At 41.9% G+C, this 20,727-nt stretch overlaps 1 protein-coding gene across 1 annotated transcript in view; it reads right to left on the reverse strand.

The window, feature by feature from the left end:
• Nucleotides 1–17,915, reverse strand: part of LOC117406075 (sacsin-like) — a 32,671-nt gene extending 14,756 nt beyond the window's left edge. The window contains exons 1-8 of the mRNA XM_059030645.1: nt 17,388–17,915; nt 14,585–14,735; nt 8,737–8,827; nt 8,289–8,374; nt 6,887–6,998; nt 6,116–6,262; nt 4,512–5,994; nt 4,106–4,197 (exon numbers count right to left, since the gene is read on the reverse strand). Of these exons, the coding sequence (XP_058886628.1) occupies nt 4,106–4,197; nt 4,512–5,994; nt 6,116–6,262; nt 6,887–6,998; nt 8,289–8,374; nt 8,737–8,827; nt 14,585–14,735; nt 17,388–17,410 (2,185 nt within the window). The 5' untranslated portion in view covers nt 17,411–17,915. The remainder of the gene's footprint in view (nt 1–4,105; nt 4,198–4,511; nt 5,995–6,115; nt 6,263–6,886; nt 6,999–8,288; nt 8,375–8,736; nt 8,828–14,584; nt 14,736–17,387) is intronic.
• Between the last annotated feature and the right edge of the window lie 2,812 nt (nt 17,916–20,727).

Here is a 20,727-nt window from a genome sequence, read left to right on the forward strand (position 1 = left end):
CACACATCACTATTATATTATGGGCTGTCTGACTGATCTGATCACACATCACTATTATATTATGGGCTGTCTGACTGATCTGATCACACATCACTATTATATTATGGGCTGTCTGACTGATCTGATCACACATCACTATTATATTATGGGCTGTTTGATTGATCTGATCACATATCACTATTATATTATGGGCTGTCTGACTGATCTGATCACACATCACTATTATATTATGGGCTGTCTGACTGATCTGATCACACATCACTATTATATTATGGGCTGTCTGATTAATCTGATCACACATCACTATTATATTATGGGCTGTCTGATTGATCTGATCACACATCACTATTATATTATGGGCTGTCTGATTGATCTGATCACACATCACTATTATATTATGGGCTGTCTGACTTAAAACAACTGCAGTCCAGAGCTTGCACAGCTCCATGCCAAAAAACAAATTATCTGGGGTAAAAAAGTGCAGTGGAATACCATCGTTCCCAGGTTATTGTCTGCAATGCAGGATCCATATTAATGATCTGGGAGTATCTCAATACTCCTGTCCTGAAACAGGAAGCCCTGTGATTCCATAGGTATAGCAGTGTGATGGGTGATTAAAGCTTTGCCTTTTGAATCCTCACCTCTTCAAAGTGAACCTTTTACAATCTCCCTTCAGTGGCTGGCTGACTGACGTAAGATAGGAAAAATCTGCTTAATATTGATAACAGTAACACTCACACTCAGAGCACTTCCAACACCATGCCGTTCCCTGAGTGAAGAATGTGTTCAAAACATAAACATGTCTCTTTTTAAAACAACAAGAGCTCCTCACTATGGTTTGGTTATGTACTGAGTCCTCTTCTGCAGGTCAAATGCATACCAATGATTAACGTTGACACTGAAGCCGAAATGGACTCTAAACAAACCATGCAAACTGTTTCTGTACTTTCAATGAATACCTTACAGGGATGGAAATCTTTTGCATTGCAGTTTGATCCATTCCTGGTTTTACTATGAGCTTAACAAGACTCACCTGAGCTTGTTACCTATACACACCGTGACTAATCAAGCTTGTAGTAAAACCTGGAATGGGTGAAACTGCTATGCAATAGGAGTCTAATTTCCATCCCTGCCTTAAATATTGAGTACGCTGATCTCTTTTGACACATCAGAATGTACAGGTACTATAACACTATAACCAGGGATGTTAGATATAGTTTAATTTCCTAATTTCAGGATTAAACAGGTTTAAATGCGAAAACATATTGGGAATGTTTATAACCGATCAAAAAAACTGTCATGACAAGTCCTACATCAGAGTTACTTTGAGGACTGTATCCCAGACTGGATGTGTAGAACATTAGAAGTGTACAGTACATGTGGAAAAGACTTTGAATAAGACGGAATAAATACCTCACATTGCACACAGTCTGCTGTAGGAACACTACAGCTGACCTCTGTATCTGACCTGCATAAACGTTTGGATAAACGTTTGGAAACATTTGAAAAGTTTTCATACTTGGAAAAGATTAAATGATTAAAATCTAAACCATTAGTAACACCAGCTATATAGCAGGATAACGGCAGGCTTCTTTTAAAACACACACCAGCAAAACTACAGTGACAAAAAAACACAAGCACCAAGCAACAGACATCCCCACCCCCGTCCCCCGGGGGCTTTGTTTCGGTTAAAAACAAACAGTTGCAAGTAAAACTGTTAGGGCTTCACACCAGTACATCACATGTGACCTTCCTACCTGAAAATCCCCAGAGAAGCTGCTGTACTGGAAGTTAATTGAAGAAAAGGTAAGGAATAACAGAACTGTAGAAAAGCAAAACTCAAAAACATCATCAATTAAACCCGAACGAGAAGGTGAACACAATTAAAGACAGCGGGGCAGTTTCTCTAAACCTGTCATAGCGAGGGCTGAATTTTCATCACGGTATTCAAGATATTTCACCATTAAACATAGTATTTATTAAAGCAATAGCGTTGTCACATTCAAAATTGATCATTTTCTCTAGAGTTATTATACAACAAATGTTCTTAAATATTTAAATGCTTCCTTGAAAAACAGTACAGTAACATTTTTTTATGTCCACCTTTTAAAGAAATTATATTTTCACCGTCAGTGAATTATCAAACAAAATAAAATCATAGTATTGGACAGAGCGGTCTTTAGCAGAAACTTTTCCCGTCTTTGATGCAGCTGGTGTCTTTTTCGTTGAAGTCGTGCAGCTCTGCGCAGTGTGTGTTCACTCGTTTACCAGAAGCAAACTAAACTGGCTGCCAGGTTCCTAAATGCAGTGTAACAGGTAGTGCATCAATAAGACAAACGTTTGCTGCATTTAAGTGATATGAAAATATGCATATTTACAGTATTCTTTCAGAAATGGGAATTTTCACAGTGAACTACATATTACATGGCAATGGTTACATTTCACGGAAATCATGAAATCTGTGATAACCGTGAAAAAAACATAGCCTTAGTCACGGGTGTTATTGTACATTAGTTAAGTGAAGTATGTAACACAGGTGTGTAAACTGTAATATAACGCTTTGGGAGTTTCTGTGTTAGTATCCTGTTTTCAATGAAGGGGGAGACATTTTTCCCTGAAATATTGCCTGCTCCAGCTGGACACAAAAAGGGATTAGATTGCAAGAGCAGAATGCCTTTCTGTGCACAGAATCGCTCTCCGCAACAGTGACAGATGACATATTGGCTGTTTAGTTTTAGAATTAACTGCCAGCCTCTAATGGGATGCAGTGCCATTTTTATTAAGACATTTAAAATGGTCTGTCCCAATTACACTAATCAAATCTTTAAACTCTCCAAACCATTAAGGAAAGGAAATATGACCGGTCTGGGATAACTATTCAATTGCTCTAGCCACCACTGGTTAAAGCTGTGTGCTATTTCACAGCAGGTCTATTGTGGTGATGATATCAGTGCTGTTATTTGGAGATTTAAGACAAAACTTCCTGTGTATACATGATTTTAACATTTAAAACCGGCATATATGTGTCAAATTTAAACTAGTAAAAGCTTTAGCTTAGCACTATAGTACAGTCGTTTATAAAGAAGTCTATTACCCTGATTGTCAATTAACCACCTGGTCCCAAAAAAACGTATTTTGGGGTTTTGCAGGGAGACATTTATTAAATCTTAGGGTGACTTAGATTGCACTGCAGTGAGAGAGTGTGCGTGAAGTCTGCCATCCTGTGAATCTAATCGTCTACAGCATGAGAGAAAAAGGAGTGCATCATAATTGCATGGTTTCTAGTGCATACCAACACTTAAGAGGTTTAATTGAATAATGTGTTTGCTCAGCATATCTTTCTTGGCAGGGTCCCGGCTGGGGGCTGGGGGCTGGGGGAGCAGGGAGATAGGGAACGTGTACAGACTCTGAGTCTGCCAGCTCGCACACACACAGCTATAATAAATGATCTGGCTGTCATGCACAGGGTTTAGTATCCCCTCAGGGTTTGCTATCAATGGAAAAGGGGGAACTACAGTGCAGTACAGTACAGTGCAGTACATCCAGTCAGGGACTCAATTAGAAGTGAAATTATTAAACAAGAGGCTGTGAAAGAGAGCGTAATAGCAATGGGGAGGCAAGTGCAAAGAGATGCATTCAGAGAGGAATGCGATCATTTCAATGGTATAAAACTACTCTAGAACAAAAATGTAAAAGCTGCTCTGTCACCCAGCTGTTTCCTAATAGCTTTATGCTGTTACACGTGTTGCATTCCTCTTTGAGAAGGTGCCTTCGGCTCTCCACTTGCTTGATTCATGAAAATATAGAGAGGGACACTGCCTAAACACGAAAAATTAACATGGGAGCCCTTATTGTATATTATTAAGATCATAATTAAAAACATGTGGTACATTTTGAAAAAACCTTGAAAATATTATGAAAAAACATTTATTTTGTGCACGAGCAGGAAATGCAGGACTAAACAATATAAGTGCCAACTCTGAGAGGCATGTGCTGAACATAACTCACTCCTAAGACCACAGACCTAATGCCAGCTTCTATAAGGAGTTCACATTCAACGCAGATATTTGTGGCTTTGTCTAATAATTTGTAAAAGGAAGCTTACCTCTGCTTTTGGCTGCCTCCTTCAGGGCTGCCAAGACTGAAGGTTTTATGTTTTCTGATAGAAATCTTCCCTCCAGACCCGGGAACAAGGACCTGGTACACACACAGTGGCATGGGTTTAGTATATAAATGCAATGCCTGTCAGTAAAATATTCATACACCTTGTAAAAGAAGTCTACTCTCTGCAAGTTGAATAACTGTAATTATTTAATGTTACATCAAACTTAGAACAATAGTCATATGCATTACTGATTTTATCTAAATATATTCCTGTATATTTTTGTTGTAATATGACCCCATTGGCTTCATCAGGTCGATCAGGTCATTCCTTCACTTACTGCCGGTTTCAAATTTTGCATTTGCTTTTGCACTTGTATCAGAACATACCCCTTGTGGCTCAAACTTACCTTGGGCAGTCATCGGAGACCATGTACACGGCATCCTTATCGGCTATGGAAGAGGAGAAAGCCACAAACGTGCCATTCTGCACGGGCAGTAGCTCCAGCCCAATAAGCTCGCTGTAGCCGTCATCGCTGAGAATGAACTCCAGCAGGTCTAGCTTCTCCTGGGCTGCCCCTTTGTGCCTAGACTTGCGCAGCACCTGTCGTACCAGGGCAGGGGTCACTTTCTTCACCGCCTTGGGGTCTGGAAAGTAAGAGTTCAGAGCCATGGCCACATTGGCAGGCACCTCGGCAACCTGTATTCCTGAGCTTTGGAGGTAGCGGATCACGGTCTCTGTGCGCTCAATGGTGTTATCCAATTCAGTGAAGACCACAGCGTCCACCTTCAACCAGCACTGGTCAATGGATAAGACGACGGCTTGCTGGAGAAGGTCCTTGAAGAGAGGCTCCAGGATGGGTTTCCAGCGAGCCCTGATTTGTCTGAGGTCTGGCCAGGCCCTGTAGACTCCTTCAGCTGAGAGGGTGAAGTCTTGGTCCTTCGCTGTTTGGATTCTCTTTATCGATTCCAGAAGAAGCGTGGAGTAGGTCCTCGGAACCACGTTGGCAATGAGGAGCTCATTCCAGAGGGCCGCAGGATCCCGCCACTGGTCCACTTCTCTCCACTTGATGCTCCTCCTGTTGTCAGTCAGCCCAAAGAAGCCACTGACGTGGACAGGCAGGCCGGTCATGCTTTCCTCTCCAGGGGGCAGTGGCAGGAAGCAGAACGCCCTCCCTGAGAAGCCCGGCGCAGCTCCCTTGTCCTCATCCATGACCAACAAGGGCATGGCAATGCCGATGGTGGGGATAAACTTCAGGTCATCCGCCAGGCAGTCCAGCTCACTGCACATCCCGCGGCCACCCACGCTGTTGCACACCAGCCAGGAGGTCTTCTGCGTCTCCTTGGCTGTCTCGTCCTCGGTCATTATGTTGACTTGATATGTGGCGCATTCCACACTGCTGCTGGGGACACCGTTGTTGTAACAATCAATGGCCAAGCCCAAGGTCTTTAAGGAGTTTGGTCGCTCAAGCTTCAGCTCTTCGTTCTCAATGGCAGTAACCCTGAAGAGCATTCGCTCCGTGCCGTCAGACTCCCGCACGTGCAAAGACACCTTTTGTACACTCTTAAGAAAGAGAAGGACCGTGTCTGCGTCGGCCTTGAAAGACTCAAAGAGCTCCAGGACTTTCTCCTTGTTGTAGATGTTGCTGCTCAGCTGCGAGGGCTTGACCCGGAGGGGGAATCGGAACAGGGTGCCAGGAAAGCTGCCATCTTTGATAGTCTTCTCAGAACTCCCGAAAATGCCAACGTAAGGGGCAAACTGGTCCGCATGCTCCGAGATCTCCTTGACGTCTGTTTTTAGATTCCAGCACTGGCCAGATTCGTGGCGTCCAAAGAGTGTCTGATGGGGATCCAGTATTCCAATCTGGTCACCGCTGTAAATGCTGGGGACATCTTAAAAATAAAAATAAAAAAGTTTTTGTGTAATAGAAGTCAGTTCAAATCTCTGGTCTAAATCATCTCGGTAGAGCTCTGTTCTGGTTTTACTCTAATCCTTTTTATCGGTGCATCTTACCTGTTATGTGATACACTGAGTTAAATCCAATCCCAAATCTGCCAACTTTAAGTGGATCCTCTCTCTTTCTGCTTCTTGCTATTTCTTGAATGCCATTCCAGTCCTCCATGGTAAAAACGGCATTGTTAAAGGCATACAGAGCTGATCCTAAAAACACATGGCAGGATGATAGGAAGAACGGAGACTATAATAGAATAACAATATTAGGGAGATGCATTCTGTCAATATTTCTAGGTTTATGACATTCCTGGTGTGTTGCCTATTCAAAAATAAAACATTCCAGTAGAACCCAGGCTATTTTACTGTGATTAGTATAGTTTTGTAATGTGCTCCAGAAGTACAACGCTATAGTAAATATGAGCCAATGCCATTAACATTTTTAAATGTTGTAAACTTAATGTATATAGGGCCCAATCCAGAAGAATTATTTTTTGACTACTTTTTTCCCCCTTCTACCAAATAATACCAATGCTGCCTCACTGCTGCGACTCCCTCACCGATCAGGAAGACCTCTTCTTCCCAATGTCAAGCCATGCTCCTCTTTTCACCCACCACGCTTAAGCAATGGATGTTACTTTGTTGCTGCATTTTGTTGAGGCAAGGGCCCAACTTGGGATGTCTGTGTCCGGAGGGAGTGCAAAAGGCAGCTTGGTGTGAACGGGATTCGAACCACGCTTGCACGACTCCTCAGGCAGCAGTGCTTCCACAAGGGGGGGGAGCCCCTGGTGACCCCTTAGAATTCCAAATGTTCTCAAAGAATACATGACTTACCCTGGTACTGGCCCATGTCATCTGACCAAAGAGATTCCCTTCCATACTCAATCTCGTCGTACATGAATTTAACCTCACTGGCGCCCGCATCTTCTGCATTCTGAATAAGTTCCTAAAAGGGACCAAGTCAGGTTAAGTTTTGGGTTAGTTGTTTTTCAGAGAACCAGGTCCTGACAAACTTATCCTAATTAATCTCTATCATGTGGACATCTAACAAGTGCCTCTTTCTTAAACAGAAGAGGACAGAAGGGCCTTTTCAATTGATAAACAGCTACAGATCAATACTGCCACTGTTTAAGACACTAACACAGAGCCTTCCATGTCATTTAGCATTCCTCTATGGGCAAAAATACACGAAAGAGACTCATATGACTCGAACACACAACCCTGAGTGAGTGAAATGTGCACCTATAGATACAGTTGTGCCGGGATTCAATTACTAATTAATTAATCACTTGAATCCCAGCACGTGAACTAATTTGTGCAATCCCTGTGCTCACATACTATTACATACTTTATCTGCATGTGGAGTGATAGTGCAATCCCTGTGCCTAAATACAACTATATATTTTAACAACACTCATGCTAAATATCCCACATTATATCCCGTGCACCAATATATATACCCCAACATTAACACACCACACGCAACATAAAACACAAAATACACACGGGGCGGAGCACACTGCCACAATCATCTATTCCAGAATTGCAGCAGAATGCCCTTTTAGAGAATCACAGACTGATGTAACTGGTTTTGGCTTCCCTGCAAAATCTATAGCTTCTCTGGAAATGACAGCTCAAGGAGTTTCTAGCAAAGGTAATGTTTAAACCTCAATGAAAGAGCTGTCTTGATCGAGCTCCACGTCTGCTTAGCAACACAGCACAATTTGGAAAAGCCAGATTCGCCAAGCCAGGAAAAATTTGATGGCGCCTGTATTTAAATCTATGTCCAGTAATTTGAGTCGAAACAGTTTTTCTATTGTGGTAAATGTGTTCTCTTTTGTAATGAATGAATCATTGTAGAGTGACTTTCACTAAAGACACCTGCAGAGTACAGGGTTAAGTACAACTGCTTCAAATGCAAATGCAAATGCAAATGCAAATACAGTTGCGTGCACCTCAGCTGCATTTAAATATGAATGCAACCGAGACTTCACACATGCAAAGGCAAATGCATTTGTCAAAATATATACTGAAACTCCTCACCGTTAATTGCAAAAGGAACAATTAATGAAAACATGCAAGCTTTTCTCTATCAATTTGAAACTACTCCCCATTATAACAAACTTCTTTAATCATGCTCCTCGTGTAGTGATCACATTTGGATGCAAGTGCAAACGTATGTGCATTTAAATGCAATGCACTTGAACCCAACCCTGGCACAGTGGCCTTCACTCACCTTCAGAATCTGTCCTCCCTCTGGGTACCTTCTTAAAATATCTTTCAGAAATTCAACCAGCGGTGGGGTCGTTTGTCCGAATCTGCCTGTGAAATTGCATGCAATAAGAAAGTATTAAATGCGTTTGAATTGAGAAACATTATCTATCAAACCAATCGTTTTTAAAGACGTAGCATATTATTCTGTCCCATTGAAGTCAGGGCCGTTGGTTTTTATGAACATTTGAATTCTTTTCACAAATGGTCCCTGCTATTCGTATTTAATTCCTCTTGCCATGGGAAGTACATTTATTTTAGTACAGGTGTCATACGATTTCCATTTCCATTCCAGGAGGCTAAAACCCAGTGCATACTTCGGACTTCAACTGAAAAATTTCCTGTGCCTCCAATCTCTGGTCTGTAACTCAAATGCACAGGTCCGGTAAAGAAAACATCAAGTTAATTCTTACCTCCCCCTTTCAGCCCCCTTCCTTGAAGCGTCATGAAGATGTCATTGATTCCAGCGGGTAGCAGCTTTCTGATCTCAGTCCGGTCAGGTAACTAAAAGGATGAAATTCAAATCCCATCAACAACAGGTCCAGGTCCTGTAATGGCAGCCCAGCAAACAGCACTGAAATTACTGAGGCATTGCCAGGCAGGCTAATTTGACAATGCCCACTGAACTTTGTACCATGTGATCAGGTTGATTCATCGCCCATGTGTCTTTCCGAAAGCATTCACTGGCTCCCAAACAAAAGGGAAACAGTCTCAGCTTTGCCAAAGCTCATGCGGACAGACCAAGCTAATTTGTGTACTGTGGAGTGACTAGACTAATACAAAGGGTTTTGCACGGGATGTGAAAGTGCATTTGGCAGAAGCCAGTGGAGGCGAGTAGAGAAGTGCTTGCGGTATATTGTTAGGAAGAGTGGTGATCGGGGGTCCTCCTTTGAGTCTGTATGAGATCCAAGCAGGTTACAGGACCACACTTTGTTGAAAGATCAATGGATCAAATGAAACAAAGACGAGGCACCCAACCAGCCCCTATGAAGTCTGAAGGAGCTCCCTGTAGAAGAATGGGCCACAGTGTGAATTTTATGTATGATGCTGTGTTTAGTGTTTTGGAAAAGAGATGATATTGCCTCAGTCTATAATTAAAAAGTCTAGAAAGCTATTTATAGGGGTTATGGACGAGTGCGTGATTTTCTTAAGAAATAACAAGCAAAAAAAATGTTTTCCAGTTGAAGAAACCTGACAACACTGGGGGCTCAAGCTTACGGCATTCCAGGGATACTGTAGTACATTAAATAAATGAATACTGCAGCAACAAGATGTCATTCTTTATTTAGGACTGGGTTCATCCTAGCTCCAATAAGGTTGCAGAGAGATCTACCTGACAGCAAGCCTGTCCATCTGCTTGGCCTTACTGTTTTAGCATCAATCAGCCCTTTCTGTGCATTTGTTTTCCTAATTTTATTTCATAGTTCATTCAGTGAGAAAGGCAGTGGGTCAGCTCCTGGGGGAATCCTCACTAGGTTGGGAAGCTCCTAAGTTCTGACTGTGTTGGTAGTAGTGCAGAAGACATCAGTCTTCATTAGGAAAGGGCAGACTCAGAAGAGGAAGGAGAGCGGTAGGATTAAATTCATTCTTGCACCGCTGAAGATGCTCCTTCGAAGAAAACTGACCTCTTTTTATTGACCCCTTTTACCATACTGTAGCGTGAGCCTCAATGATGGCAAAACATGAAAAATAGCGCAGCACAGTACTGGCCGTCCAATAAATCAGCCATGATAGGCAAAGAGAAACAAATTCATGTGGTATGCATGCAAAACAAGGGCCATCATAATGGACACCCATTCTATTGATTTTGCTCATCATTGCTGTATGGTCATCATCAGGTAACTGATCATTATCTCATTTCAGTTTAGAACTAGGTGCCACATTCGCTGTGTCTAACGATACATGTTTACGCTATAGATGTGTAACTTTTGAATGTTGGAATCAGTAAATGGAAACTTACTAACATAGCCATTGGCATTGTGCACACTCATTTGAAGACATCAGATTAGTTTCCTTACAGTATGCTACAGTCACATGAAACACTTTGGCTGCATGGTACCGCAGTAACAGATCAATCCTGTCCCGGAAACAGCAGAAAAATCCTTGATTGTCTTTTAACAAGCATACAAACATTCCAGTCGGTGCTCAAGCTCCCAGAATTGTAACGTTACTACCATACTCATGGTCCTCTATTGCAGTACCACATTACTACACCACTACTGTTCCATAACTCCATTGTGTTGCCATGGCTGCGGTCTGCACATGGTTCTGCTACTGGGGGTTCTTTAGTATAATGTCTGGTTCTATAATAGCATTCCATTGACCTCTATGCAGACCGGGGCTTTTTATACAGCATCTGGCAGCAGGAATCAAGCATGCTGTTAAGTATATCAGTTACCCACTGCCTAACAGCTGAGCAATCTGAAAGGTGATCTCATGGGGTAATAATACTAGTGCCCTGTACCCGCACCCACACGCTGCTTTCCATGTGTTGCTGTGTAAACGATGCCTCTGCTGAAAGCTGTCAATGCTCAGCCCCTGCTGTACAGACAGTGCAGTAAGTCCAGACACATGCTTGGTTTACATGTAGGCAACATGCCACTCACTTTCATTTGTCCCTCGATCCTCGTCACCCAATAAACTGTTTAGCGCGGTATTCTTTTGTTTTACAGATTTCAAACTCTTAGAGTTTGCCAGATTGATTTCAAGTCAATAAACCAGTGAACTGAGTAGCAGGCAAAATACTGTTTCAGTAATTTGAAAAGTGAAATAGCTTTATTTTGTTAGCTTTTGAGAATGTTTTTTTTTTGGCTGGTCCTTAAAAACTAGTTTTGAGCAATGTGGCATGCTTAAGCATGCAATAGATTCAAGCAATTCTGGGGTGAAATTGGTAGACCCTATAGCTACATGAAACAGAATGTATTTAGAGTGTGTTGGTAAGGCGGGAATGACTTTTCAATGTGGTTACTGTAGAGCCTGCATTTTAAACGCTCATTGACAGTGGCCAATACTTGTATTGGTCCTCTCTTCGTTAATTTTCACTCCGCCCCACTCAAACTAATTAGAGTTCACAGGATTCATTAACTGGAACTGGAATCAGGCGATCCTATTTCATCGTATTTGTCTTAGTGCTTTCGCATAGCTGAGTCCATTAGGAAAACAACCAGAACGAAATGTCAGACAGCTACATTCTTACTGCTTACCGTGTCACACTGTAGACAAGAAGGTTAGAACGGGATTGCAGTCTTCTTCTTAAACTATGTTAAACTGTCCATATAATGACACCTTGAATAATTGTATAATCGTCAATAACTGTGTTTCTGACAGTCCTCTGAAGCTGAAAAGAATCAGCGCCACTACTCCTGAGATATTGTGTTCCTCGCTCTTTCTGTAGAAATCCTGCTAGATCCCGATTGATTCGTCCACAATTGGGCCAAGGAAGTTTCAGTCAGCCTGCTATTGTGGGAGAGAGCAGTGTTGTGGCTTTATTTTAAAAAGCAGAGGAAAAAAGAAAAAAAAAAGAAGTGAGAAGAACTAATAACAAGGAAGAGAGAAAGTCGCAATAAATGGGTGTTAAAACAAACATGATCAAAGATAATCCGCATTATCGGGATCATTTCTAGTCGATGATCAATAACTGAAGATGACATTGCTGTCCGACACTGTTGTACACTATTGGAAAGCGAATGATCATAGAAGATTAGTAAATAGAATACATGGTGAAAGATGAAATGGACTGTGATTCTGTAAGAGAGACACCCCAAAGGCATACAAAGACAATCATACTGTGCTAGTCAACACAGTTATAAGATGAGCAATGCCGTTTATCTTTCAAAAATCTATAAAATGTTTGGGTTTGCAGCACAATCTCCCTATGCCAGTCAATGTTTTTTATTACGGTCCTATGAAGTACTGCGAATTGATGATGGCCCCTTTCCATACCCTGGCATTTTATAAATAAGTAATAACAAAAATGCGACCTGAATCCAGTGTCTCTCAGTAAGACGCTGTGTACAGAACGATGGTAAACCACAGAGGAAAAGATCACCCTTCCCTCCTGAACAATTTAAACAATCACAGCTGCAGACTCATCACATACTAGCAGTGCCGCCCCGGCCCGGCCGTGCCTTTGAAGGTTGCTGAAGAGTTTCAGCTCTGCCCTCTTGAAGGGAGAGAGATCGCTTCAGCCCTTAGGGGTGTAACATGAGAGATGAGCTCTGGAATAGGGCACCTTCTGCGTACTCACATATTCATGGTATGTGAAGACACAAGCCTACTTCAATTCAACAGACGCCCTGACCGGTAAAGATCCCTTGACTCACCATTGCATTAACAAACCTTTTTTTAATTAATTTTTTTAGAATTGTAATGGGTATTTTGGACGACTTGGAGTAATAGCTTTGAGAATCCAGTCCAGTGTATATTAATCCCTGAACTAGAACTGAAGCACTTCATATACCTCTTCAATGGAGCAAAAAACAGCCTAGGACAGAGGACAGAGGACAGGGACTAATGCTTCAGTCATTAGGAGGCTGTGTGGTCCAGTGGTTAAAGAAAAGGTCTTGTAACCAGGAGGTTCCCGGTTCAAATCCCACCTTAGCCACTGACTCATTGTGTGACCCTGAGCAAGTCACTTAACCTCCTTGTGCTCCGTCTTTCGGGTGAGACGTAATTGTAAGTGACTCTGCAGCTGATGCATAGTTCACACACCCTAGTCTCTGTAAGTCGCCTTGGATAAAGGTGTCTGCTAAATAAACAAATAATAATAAATCAGGATTCAGAGCAGTAACACATACACACACACAATGCTGAATGGGCTTCTCACTGATTTTACAGGGACTCGGCATGATTCTACACTGCTGGATATTATGCAGCTCCCGTTTTAAGAGGAATCTTTGGAATATTACAGCCCTTGAGAATCGCACTGGCACCCTGTCCTGGGTTTCAGAACCTCCTTTTGTTTAGGAGGACTCTCGCAGTGACTCACTCCTGAGTCTGTGCCGAGTCCGTGCAGCTATAAGAAAGACACAAGTTGTTTAACATCCAGCTCTCGGCTCCTGATCATTTCAATAACATACCAAAGTGAAGGGAGTTCTGGAACCCAGGAGTGGGTGCAGCACTAGTGCGAATGTGATGCTCCCCAAGATAAACCTTGAACTCATATATAATATATGAACCCTGACTGACAACAACTAGCAGGGGATCCAAAATCTATTTGACATTAAAAACAAAATTAGGAATTTCATCCACGCATTACAGATCTGCGCTAAACTACACTGACCCATGAGTTCTTGGCCTGAAACTAATCTAAAACTCACCCTTTTTGGGTCTGTAGATGGAATCTATCTTAGGGTAACCTGCAGAGCCTTCTAAAACCAGAAGGCTGGTTGTTACAGTTGCTCTGTGGACTATTCTGAAAATTATAGAACAGTTTTGGAATGGTAAACTCTGCAATCTGTTCTGTGTTCTGTATGGAACCCTTTAGGCATTCTCAGGGTTCCAAACATGACGCATTTGAAAATGATCATGGTTCAATGCACAGTGCCAGCAGGATCCCTCTTTTCTAAGCATGTGGCTTGATTTAGTGTTTCCTTTGCAAGGTTGTCTCAATACCAGCATGCTGAAAGCAGCGTGACAGTGTTTTCACATTCTCAATAATTCTACCCCATTTATTAACAGCAGTCCAGCTAGACTCCAGTTACACCACTCTGTACACAGACTGTAATCTGATATCATTTTAGTAATCCAAATTGCAATGTAATTGAACTGCAGTAACAACTCGTTTTAAACTGCAGCGTACATTAGCACATTACTGCAGTGTACATTACTGAAGGCCCTCTCACTGCAGTTTGCATGTTGTTTCTCATATACGTTAACATGCCCAGTTGACCCTGCCTATGGTTTAAGAGAGTCTTCTCAAGAGCAGAGTGGGTGAAGTGAAGCCAGAAGAGACAGGGTCTTTACTGGTATTAACCTGTTATAAATCATGTTTTAGTGAAAAGAACACAAGAAATACTTCATGCTGTTATCCATGTGTTTAATTTGGTTTTTTTTTAGGTGGTAGTCTACTGTGCACGGGACCACACTTCCTGCAAAATAAAATGTGCTAGAATGTTCAGAAATCTAGCATTTTGATTGGCTGAGAATAGCTCCCTGCTTTATCACAGCTTCACAACTGGTGATGCCAGCAGCACACACAGCCAGATTCATAGACTTCATTTGCTTTTATCATTTCTAATTATGAACAGAAAGTCGTTATACCTCTCTCCCGTTGTGGAGCAGCTTCTGCTCTGAGACAGGGAAACCTGTTTCTGCACAGATGAGCTGCTTGATGTCTCTGATGGCTGCAGAAGTGGGCGCCTCAAAAACCCTGTTGCCAACATATTCATGAAGAACCGTCACCCGTGGCAACCTGGGAAAAACACACAGACAAAGTGTGATTCAGCAAAGGAAACAGCAACAGGGACCTGGCCCCGCAGTGCTAAGGCTGCGTCCGGCTCTGCAAGCAAACAATGAAATAGCCAGCAGTGGAATAGCAAACGAAGTTTAAAGCAGCTTGCAGCTTCATTAGACGTACACTTACTTTATTTCCGGTGGTCACTTTATTTCCCCAAACTGATACATGTGCATTGCTAAATTTAGACCGTGCCATTGCAGCGTAATGGAAAATATCTTCATGGTTGGGTAAGTGATGGATGGGATTTCTCCTTTCCAATGACAGAAGCCCAACATTCAGCTTTAACTCATTTTTATTAAGTCACTTTTTTTTTATCACACACTTGCAATGGCCATATATGTTAATCTTACAAGGCAGACGCTGGCAATGGCGTGCTACAACAGTGACAAAGCATTTTCTATCTTTGCACACATACTGCAATGCAACTGTGAAATGTATAAAAGCCTGCTGTTTGAAATGCTGAAACACCTGCCATTCTGGCATGGCAGCTGAAACTACTGAGTTATAGCAAATTAATTTAAATAAACGCACTCGTTCCAAATGTATATAACACAGCGTATATTTGTATTATTTGCGTAACACAGTAATCGAGTGTTGCGTCTCTACAAGTGAACACAGCTGTTGCTCAAAAGGGAGGTTCACCTCTAAGGGGGAAAGCAGGTCATAGTCAGTAAATCTTGCCATTGTTCCAGCACCCCAAGTCTGGCACTCTGGGGACTCTGGGGAGCACGAGGGCAGGGGTAAGGAAGGTGAATGGAAGCAGATCATGCTATTTATTGTATTTATTCCCAAGGTGAGATGAAGTGCGGGACAGATGCAGCTCTTCAGCACACAACAGACAGCTGCACAGGAAGGATGCTGTAGGCGATAGGGCCTGAAAACAAACCAGCAGGGATAGGCTGGTGTCTGTACAGTAAAACTGAACATCCCCAACGGGCCGATTTTACATGAACAGTCTTTCAGGGTCTTAACTGTGTTACCAGTCAACAGCAATACAATCTTATCTAAAAAAAGTTTCCTGGTCAGGTTAGGGTGTTAATGACATGACTTTAACTGCATCGGGACTCTGGTACAAAACAGAATCCTTATTGCCAGGAGCATTGTGTTCCATTGTTCTGTTATGATACGGCACGGCTTGCTTCATCGAGTTGCGATCACAATGTCTCAGATCGCACGGGTTTCATGCATCCCTTTGATGTTTAAACTACATGGATTTTCATCATGCGTGTCCCTTAATCTGGGATATTTAACTAAAATGAAGACAGGCATTTTCAATACAACTCATTGAAGGAAAGCACATGTTGTTTTTACAAAAACAAAAAAAAACCCTGCTGCTTCACTATCTGACAGTGAATTAACAAATGGTCCTCGCACAGTAAACTTTAGTAGCTTACATGTACAATTTACTGTGAACCGCAAATTACCAAATGCGTGCCATGGATCACTGACTGTGCCCCTATTCACAAAACTTTAAGGACTGTTTTACAGAATGCTTTTTAAAGGACTGTATTTTGTGTTAAAAACATTCTCAGGTCAAGCAGTGCTTTGGAAAACAATAATAAATGAATAAAGCCTCTCTAAGACAGCTGAGAAGGGGTTCATGAACTGCAGTACTAAAGAGAAGGACTCCCTCTAGCCAGACTGAGCCCTTGTCTCAGGGATCTAACACTGTGCAGCAGGGGGTGATGCAGCGCTGTGTGTTTGTGGTTTGGGGCAAGTGTCCATTTCAAAAGGTCCGGATTCCTAATAAAAAAAGCACATCAAAGCAAGGGGGGGAGAGTCACTGAAGACCTGAAACACTGTCCCGCTTACAAGTCTCAACATCCCTCTGAGGTCAGCACAATACCTATTAACCAGTATGCAGCACTTACAGTTCAAACTACCAACAACCCTTATAGGGGTATTGTCTTATATAGGAAGAGTACAGTATACTATAGTAAAGTGTACTGTAAAATTGTACAGTAGAAGGCATAATAAATGACAAATTAAATGCATAGGTTTCCTATGTAATTTCCATTACACTTTCTTATGGGTTTCTCATAGTTTTACTACTTGAGTCATCCCTAACTCTATATAAGAGATACTTTTGACAAACGTTTGGACTGTTATCTCCAATAATCCTATAGGAGGCATACAGTAACACACTGTATGCAGAACCTTAACATGGGAACAAGAGTACATATAAATACTGTACTGTACGAAGCATGACTCCTTGAGGCCACACATAGGAGCTTTATGTAAAGCGGTTCAGCCGCATCTCTCCTGGATACACTGTATCAATACTGATCCAAACTGTGCTGAAACACTGCTACAGTGTCAATTCCATTAGTGGAGCGAAACCTTTCATACGTGTGAAGTCCGCGTTTACTATTCTCTAGTAAATGACGTTTTTCATACATTTGCTACAATAAAGGCGACTGGTACTACATAGTGCCACTGTATTGCTTACAATTAAAACATACAGACATTGATCAAATACATTACTTTAGGAAGAGAGGGGGGCGGTGTACAGTACTTATATAAATTACTTGTACATTTTTTTTAAATCCGCTTCTTAATTAGTTTTTGCATGCACATATTCAGACGTTAATTCACAGTGTATTTTACCTTACACCCTCCGTGGCTGCCATCGTTTACACGTTTACAGTCCTGCTAAGCGCCTTGGTTACTCATTCGCTCGGTAGATCTCTCTTCTGCAGTGTGTGCAGTCCAACTCCGCCCGAAAAAACCGTACCCGCCACCAGCTCCACCTTCTACTCTCACACACCAGCGGACCGTTATGTTTCTCAGTCACCTATTCACTGAAATCTCCTTGGACTCATACATTGCGGACAGCGCGTCGGGGCTTTTCAGTTAAGAGTGTGTCATTGTGATCGTCTTGTATTTTTTTAGGAGGCGCTCTTTTGTGCAGTCTTATAATGTGTGGTACTGCTGCAGGAGTCAAAGACAACGTAGCCTCTATTCTGCGTCCCGGCTGTTGCAGCGCCGTCTGCTCAGCGCCCGAGATGTACTCCTCCAGAATACCATTTTTTTGTTCCCCGTATGTGTGCCAGGTTTTCAAAAATCAAAGGTGCTCCACGTCCTGCAAGAAAGAAACGAGAAGAGGAAATTCATATGAAAGGCATGACTGAGTCACTTCCTAGAGTGTAATTCACTGTCGAGGGCAGTTTCTATTAATACATCTCCCCGGCTCTGCAGCCCGCTCCGCTTTCCAGCGGATGCTTTGAATGCTGGTAGTTGTAGTCTTTGTAGAATTGCTGCTATGCCGAGGACCAGCGATAGGCTTCTGTTAACAATTTAAAGGCACAGTACAGTTTCTGTACTGAGTACTAGTACCGCATATATACATTCATTGCATGGCTTCACCATAAATACATTAAGCATATTTTCAATATATTCAAACATATAGAGACAATATATATTTTTTTCTATTATATGTAATAATCCGACCTTTATACACGCAAGGTCTTGCCATCATTACGCCCCTTACACACACATTGTGCCACTGCCAAGTTCTCTCTGATGAGCTATTTACAGCACCATGTCGAGGGAGCCAGCGATCTCTTCCGCAGAATGCAGTGTTTAAAAAGTCCTAATGGGCCGGACTTTCACCATAACCTGAAGATGTTAAGCAACTCGCGCATACGAGTTATTAATCAGCCTGCTGAAATGATACAATAGCGCTTCTCATTATCATAGTCCTCATGCGTACTATGATGCTCTAGTGGTACTAAAATAGTACTTACATGATAGTATAATCCGCACATCTGTTCAGCTGCATCTCTGACATTTAGCGCTGTCCTCTCTTTACACCAGTGTGGCCCACAGTACACAGTGATAATAATATCTTCATCTGAAATGTACGCTTGTGTCTTGTGAGCGCCAGGTGTTAGTGCAGATGGTCTCTGCCGAGTGGAGTGATGTGATATTCAGTATCCGCAGGGTTACGGTTTATTATTCTGGGTGATCTGTGCAGTTTTGCCGCAGCCCCGACATATCATAACAGGTTCGATGCTGCAACAGCCCCTCCAGCTAGACTCTTAAAGTGACCCTGTTAAATACCGGTACGTCACTCATTTTGATTTTAAATCGGCCAAAATATATATTAAAAAAGAATAGTCTGTCCTAATGCATCTTGTATGCATGCAACATATATTTTATTTAAATATTATAAACCATGTTCACTATACGTGAGCCCTATAACTGGTTATCTTCTTCTTTAGTGACTTTTCATTGCTTTTACTTTTTACAGTTGTTTTGCTTCATTGTTCACTCTTCACAGTTGTTTTACTTCATTGTTCACTCTTCACAGTTGTTTTGCTTCATTGTTCACTCTTTTCGCAGTTGTTTTGCTTCATTGTTCACTCTTTTCGCAGTTGTTTTGCTTCATTGTTCACTCTTTTCGCAGTTGTTTTGCTTCATTGTTCACTCTTTTTGCAGTTGTTTTGCTTCATTGTTCACTCTTTTCGCAGTTGTTTTGTTTCATTGTTCACTCTTTTCGCAGTTGTTTTGCTTCATTGTTCACTCTTTTCGCAGTTGTTTTGCTTCATTGTTCACTCTTTTCACAGTTGTTTTGCTTCATTGTTCACTCTTTTTGCAGTTGTTTTACTTCATTGTTCACTCTTCACAGTTGTTTTGCTTCATTGTTCACTCTTTTCGCAGTTGTTTTGCTTCATTGTTCACTCTTTTCGCAGTTGTTTTGCTTCATTGTTCACTCTTTTCGCAGTTGTTTTGCTTCATTGTTCACTTTTTTTGCAGTTGTTTTGCTTCATTGTTCACTCTTTTCGCAGTTGTTTTGCTTCATTGTTCACTCTTTTCGCAGTTGTTTTGCTTCATTGTTCACTCTTTTTGCAGTTGTTTTGCTTCATTGTTCACTCTTTTCGCAGTTGTTTTGCTTCATTGTTCACTCTTTTCGCAGTTGTTTTGCTTCATTGTTCACTCTTTTTGCAGTTGTTTTGCTTCATTGTTCACTCTTTTTGCAGTTGTTTTGCTTCATTGTTCACTCTTCGCAGTTGTTTTGCTTCATTGTTCACTCTTTTCGCAGTTGTTTTGCTTCATTGTTCACTCTTTTCGCAGTTGTTTTGTATATAAAATGCGCACACTGGTCTAAAGCATGGTGCAGTCAATGCTTCAAATCAATGCTGGTGAGTGACACAGGATACCGTCTGCATCGCTACAGTTAATATTGTACGGGATCATTCCTGAAACACAGCATTAATATTGCATTGTCACTGTGGTATCACAGTGTCTCTCTGCGTAGATGTTTAACTGACAGCCACACACACCGCAAGCGAGCGTCTTAACAGCTATGCAAAAGAGACAGGCTGCTCTGCAGGTGTGGTTATAGAGCGTCTGACCTCATCTCACCACCAGGGGTCAGAATCACTAACCGCAGAGCATCACACAACACTGCCCCGTTACACAAGAGTCCCGTGTTCAAAGACCTTCTCTTGACCGGCCAAGGAAAATGTTTCGGGAAACAGAATCCACCCCAGAAACCATGTTTCCTTTACCTGGAAATATCCAGCAAATACAAGCTGGAGCATTTATTTCTGGAAATATGTTTCCTCGTGTGTGCTGAGCTGGGGTCTTGTCAAATACCACAGATTCTTTATTCGCGTCCCTGCCAGCGGCGATATGAACACGATCAGGCAGCTTTTAAATACTACCACCTCCCGGTTCTCTTTAATAGGCTCAATTTCTCATATGTTCTGCTTTGAGATTAACCACTTAAAGGTGCAATCTAAATTGTGGCGTGCTCTGAAACAGCACAACTAGTCAACAAATAAATAAATAGCTGTTTACAAAATAGGCTTGCTGTCTCACTAAGATGTTACGGGCCATGTTTCCAAAGCGTTTCCTCCATTCTTTAATGAACTCCTGTTTTTTAAAGGAGAATAATTCATATTAATGTTACACAAGGAGAAACAAACCAATGGAGAGTGCT

Source organism: Acipenser ruthenus, chromosome 9, assembly GCF_902713425.1.
Source record: "Acipenser ruthenus chromosome 9, fAciRut3.2 maternal haplotype, whole genome shotgun sequence".
Lineage (NCBI taxonomy): Eukaryota > Metazoa > Chordata > Actinopteri > Acipenseriformes > Acipenseridae > Acipenser > Acipenser ruthenus.